The sequence below is a fragment of the Diadema antillarum genome, unplaced genomic scaffold (assembly GCF_040938485.1).
Source record: "Diadema antillarum isolate AM-2024a unplaced genomic scaffold, OU_Dant_1.0 seq00000560_RagTag, whole genome shotgun sequence".
NCBI lineage: Eukaryota > Metazoa > Echinodermata > Echinoidea > Diadematoida > Diadematidae > Diadema > Diadema antillarum.
Window position 1 is genome coordinate 54,153 of NW_027271499.1, and position 4,942 is coordinate 59,094.

Below are 4,942 nucleotides of genomic sequence, written 5' to 3' on the forward strand. Positions count from 1 at the left end.
CCGTAAATATACTGCAGATGGAGAAACCATTCACATTAAGAAATAAGTTTTATCTCTTGTGAAAATTCTACTTCATACCTATATTCAGCATATCTGAACAGACCAAATAACATATACAGTACATTGTAATTATAATGAAATTTACTCCTGTTTACTGGTGTAATTTGAGAAGTCATACCTGCTACCAACACATACAGTTTTTTTTTTTTCATAACTGGGATGTGCCAAGTACAGCACATCTGTCCAGCAAAGATCATCTCTGTCACTCCGGTGATAGAGATGGTAGTAATGAAGATTACTCTATATAAAATGAAATAAATTCATAATGGAAATATACATTCTACGAAACAGTTCATCTTGAATTTTATGAAGGCCACATTCAGTACAGAGTGTCACCTCCATTATGCTCAACAGATATGAGGTTTTAATTTCACAATTGCTATATTTCTGAAAATTGACTGTCATGCTTCAGTATCAACCTGTGAAGATCTTACCCAATATTTCATTAAGTCACTACTATGCAAAATACCCTTTTTAATTCATTTCTAGCCCATCTTTATCACAAGTTTTCAAGGGCCAACATTACCCACTAATAGAACAATCTTCTCATGACCTTTGATCTTTCCATGTGACATGTATCCATTACTTATTGAGTTATAAACAAATAAAACATAGATACCAAACCTTTGCTTTGACGAATGACCTAAAAGTCAACTTTGTCAATTAAACTTCTGATGACCATGAAAATCTCATTATACGCATCTAATCTTCCTGATTTGAAGAGTTCAGGTATGTCCTGATCTCTCTCACAGAATTGGACGTCACTTTACCAGGCATTTTGTACACAACTGTCTCCAAGAACTGCCAGGCAGCAAAACATTGAGCCTGGTACTCTACATCTAGGACATAATGCACTTTGAATGCACAGTCCACAGCCTTTGTCAAAGTTGGAAACAAGAATCCCTGTCTCTCTACAATAGGGAGTTTTCGCAAGCACAACGCGGCCGGGAGTTGAGCGTGTCGTGTGCGAAATTTGCTTCTGCACATGATCAAATCTGAGGAACGTCCCGTCTGGGGGAAAACGAGTACGGTACTTAGCCAAAATAGCGTTCGGTCCCAATGCTGGGCAGGAGTGATCCAGCCAGTCAGCCAACCAATCAGCGATCTTGTCCCCACGCCTCCGTCTTGCACAGGAAAGCGAAACTGCATAGATATGGGGACGGGAGTCAGAGTACGGGGACTGTCACAAGTGATCGCTTCCTCGTATTCTCGGTCTTCGCGTCGTGTAGCGAAAACTTCCTAATGACAAAGGTTTGCAGTGGCTTCTTCCAGGATCCTCCCATCAGCAAGATGAAGGGCTGTGGTCTCTGCTTCCTGTCAATTTGTCCAATGTAGAAAGCCAGGTCTGTGCCCTCCTGTAAAATGAAATGGAAGTGGAAAAGAAACATGCATATACATCTCGATAAAATCTTGAAATAATCTACGCAGAAGTGTTGGGTTGAGGCATTGGTATAATGAAGTCCATCAGAACAGATATATTTCCCACACCTCTCCAGTGTTCAAGGTAGAGTTCATAATAAAGTGCCTTGCCAAATTCTGCAACATTTCATTTGCAAACATATACCCTAAATTGGGTATTTTATGTAGTATATAACATCCATGTATTACATTTTCTATTCTTGCAAGGGCTAACCATGAACTGGCTGAATGAATTTTCAACTGTGTGGCCTATGGGAACTTCTGAAAGGCAATTAATTTTATTGCTGGCAAGCCCAGGCAAAAAGTATTATCAAACAAAAACTACTTCTGAATTGCATTTCATTATTTTGGGTAAGTTACTCTTTCCAATACTAGTAGTATATCAATTTTGTCCACTTACATTGTAGGAACATTAAGGAGTATGCGAGGTCTTTTTTCTTTTTGGTATTGGGGGGGGGGGGGGGGAGAGACACCCTGTATCACATTGGATGTAATTGAGTGGTATGTGATATATTTCCAGCATCTTGCTGAATAGGATGATACCATAGGTCAAGTGCAATATTTATTAATGAATGGAATATTCCTTACTGGCGACATTTGGGACCAAGTTTGCATTTCATGCGAATTTTTTCCCCTTTTATCAAAATGAAAAGGACATATTGATATTGGACAAGTGTGTGATTGAGCAGTCAGGCACAAAATAAAGTAAATATGTAAGTTGACTATGTAATATAAGATTTTTTTTTTCATTAAAAAAAATTATTGTGATTCACAGCATACATTAGCAACAACGTAAATTTGCATAAATATGTAGAATCCATGGACTAAACTAACAAATGAAACAGCATAAACTGGGAATTTCTGTAACTATGGACCACAGCTTGATGATTTCTATATTTTGTATTGCAATGTCAAAGTCCATCTCATCATTTTAATAAGAGGGCAACACATCACTTGTTTTAGAAGATTAGCCTCCGAACAGTTAGGCACTTACAGGTTGAAAGTCGTAGAATAACTCCGACTCCTGAAAGGAGCACTTGCCCCACACCCTCGCAGTCCAGCCTCGGCAAACTAGCGGCAGCATGCTGAATGCAAGCGTCTCTTTTTCCTCTGTGGAGCAAAATGTATGACACAGGGGGAGTATTTTGAATGATAAGTACAAATATACCCTTTAAAAATATTAATACAATCAAGGCTGATAAAGAGAAATGCTGACAAGTATCAGCTCATATTCAGATGCTAGCTTATGTACTTATATTGTACTTGATTGCAACCAGGATTACTAACTGTGTGTGTGTGGGGGGGGGGGGGGGCTGTTTTAAAGTTGTTTGGAGGGTATTGTAGAAAATACTACACATTTTGAATGAGGGACTGATTCTGGCAACGGCATTTACTACCAAGACGGGCAAGTAATTGTGGATGAGTAGAGCCAAACTTGTAAGGCCAAGCATTAGAATTATAATGCTGTAATAATCATCAGCAATCAGAGTTACCATGAACTTGGATGAAAGAAAGTTGAATGGTGTTGACAGCCAGTGCCTTAATAAGAATAATCTTGCACTACTGTAAAGTGCTTAACAAAGACTATTGCAATATGAATGACATTTGGGCTTTTGCAGGAGGTTCATGTCATATTCTGGCATTGCATAAAGCAAGATCAGTTAATATGCATATATCTTAATTAGATTAGCAAGAGCAAGGGATGTTCAAGGTCCAGTGATTTTTATTCCAAGTAGTAGGAAAAAGAATGCAAAAACTTTAATAGTTCATAAAAGACTTCTCTGTTAATGTTATCCTATAATGACAAAAGCTTGATTATAATGTGAGTTGATCAGGCAGTGGAGAAGAAAAGGGGAATGGTAGATGAAGGAGGCAAGGACAAACCGTCCAGAAGTTTCAGTGTACATGAACTGTGTGGCCGTGGGGTGCTATAATGTGAGAGAGGGGCAGGAGACAGCCTCTCCCAAATAATTGTCCAAGCTGTAGTTACAGTCATTAAAGCTGCACTACCGCATGTGATACAAGGAGCGAAAGAAGCTTGTATGAGCACAATTAAAGATGTTCTGAATCCACATGTCATCTCTTGCGGATTCAGTTCCAGCAGGACGAGGTCCAACATGAGCTAAGGAGGGACAATCTCTGCCTGACTGGCCTGCCAGAGGGGGCTGAGGAGACAGAGGAAGAGCTTACTGAGGGCGAGTCAAATGTTGCCAAGGAAGTTGGCTTAGACATTTGGAAAGAGGACATCTCATCTTCATGATCTTGTCATCATCTTGGGGAAAAGGCAAGAAGGAAAGAGCAGGCAGATCAAAGTCCACTTTATTGCAAACAAAAGGAACAAACTGTATTCTGGGCATTCTAGTCTGAAAGGAAAAGAGAACATGAAAAGTGTGTACATCAATGAAGATCTAAAGGCATGCAATGTGTCACTCGATCAGTGCATGATAAATGCCAAGGAAGCTCATGATGTCGAATCGGCAACAAAACCAAATACGGGAACATGACATGCAAGTTGAATGATGGACAAAGCAGAGTCATCAAGAGCCCGGATGATCTCTTTGATATTGGCTTTGAAATTACAGATCCACTTCAGTTTTTGCAGGTTTTTGCGAAAGTCTTAGAAATTAATTAACAAGCATTGAATGAATTTCTCGGTCTAACAATTTCTTTTTTATAGTCATGTACATACTGTAAGTATTTTGTTAATGTTGTTAATAAATTCACCTCAACTCAAATGCAAAAAAGGAAAGGGTGGTACTGGGGCTGTAGATTAGAATCTCTACACAGAGCAATACTATTTAAAATGTACCTTGGGAAAGGCCATCGGTGTCACCCATGTGACGAATAAGCAGCGTTTGCTACGATGGACATCTTGATTCCCCATACTAGAGTACTTTGTCAGCATACATGGCCATGCTGCAAACATCCTGTCTTCAGCCATGATCTCCTGGCTGAAGTCTTGCTTGATCTGTACAAATTAGGGAACAAGATTGCATTTGTAATCATATCAAGGGTGGCCCAGAAAGAATGCTATAAACCAAATGGAAAAAAAAAAATATAATACTCAAGTAATAACAAAAACATAAATGATGGAGTGAATTATGCATGATCATTAGCTTCTGCAAAAATGTTCATTCTATGAACATTTTTCTCACAAGTTTGTGTGAATTTGCACAATGTGCTTCGTTTGGCATGGAAATCTTGACAGACTGAGAAGAAAGCTCCTAATCTTTGCATAGAAACTTATTCGAAAGTGACAAAAGTGCCAAAAATTGGTTCCAAACCACCTACCTACACGAAACAAATAGAACTCTACTAAGGTGGTACATGTATATTATTACTACAGGCATTAAGTTTACATGTGGTGCATAGACTATATTGTGCATTAAAAACACCACAATCTGTTTTCTGTCTTTATCTTCATTTTCTATAGGGGTTCTAGGCCTTGTTTTCTACTGGAAGC

At 38.8% G+C, this 4,942-nt stretch overlaps 1 protein-coding gene across 1 annotated transcript; it reads right to left on the bottom strand.

Moving 5' to 3' along the window:
* Positions 1-1,210: 1,210 nt before the first annotated feature.
* Positions 1,211-4,316, bottom strand: LOC139734961 (uncharacterized). Its single transcript, XM_071645739.1, has 3 exons — positions 4,289-4,316; positions 2,474-2,589; positions 1,211-1,415 (listed from the first exon to the last, which is right to left on the bottom strand). Exons 1-3 carry the CDS (start codon positions 4,314-4,316, stop codon positions 1,227-1,229), a joined length of 333 nt encoding a protein of 110 aa, XP_071501840.1. The 3' UTR covers positions 1,211-1,226.
* Positions 4,317-4,942: the final 626 nt, after the last annotated feature.

Bases quoted from the DNA above. Each gene is read 5' to 3' on its own strand.
- LOC139734961 (XM_071645739.1), bottom strand. From the start codon at position 4,316: ATGGGTGACACCGATGGCCTTTCCCAAG. The intron at 2,590-4,288 runs GTACATTTTAAA...TTTGCTCCACAG, and splicing joins CACCGATGGCCTTTCCCAAG to AGGAAAAAGAGACGCTTGCA. The intron at 1,416-2,473 runs GTAAGTGCCTAA...TTCATTTTACAG, and splicing joins TATTCTACGACTTTCAACCT to GAGGGCACAGACCTGGCTTT.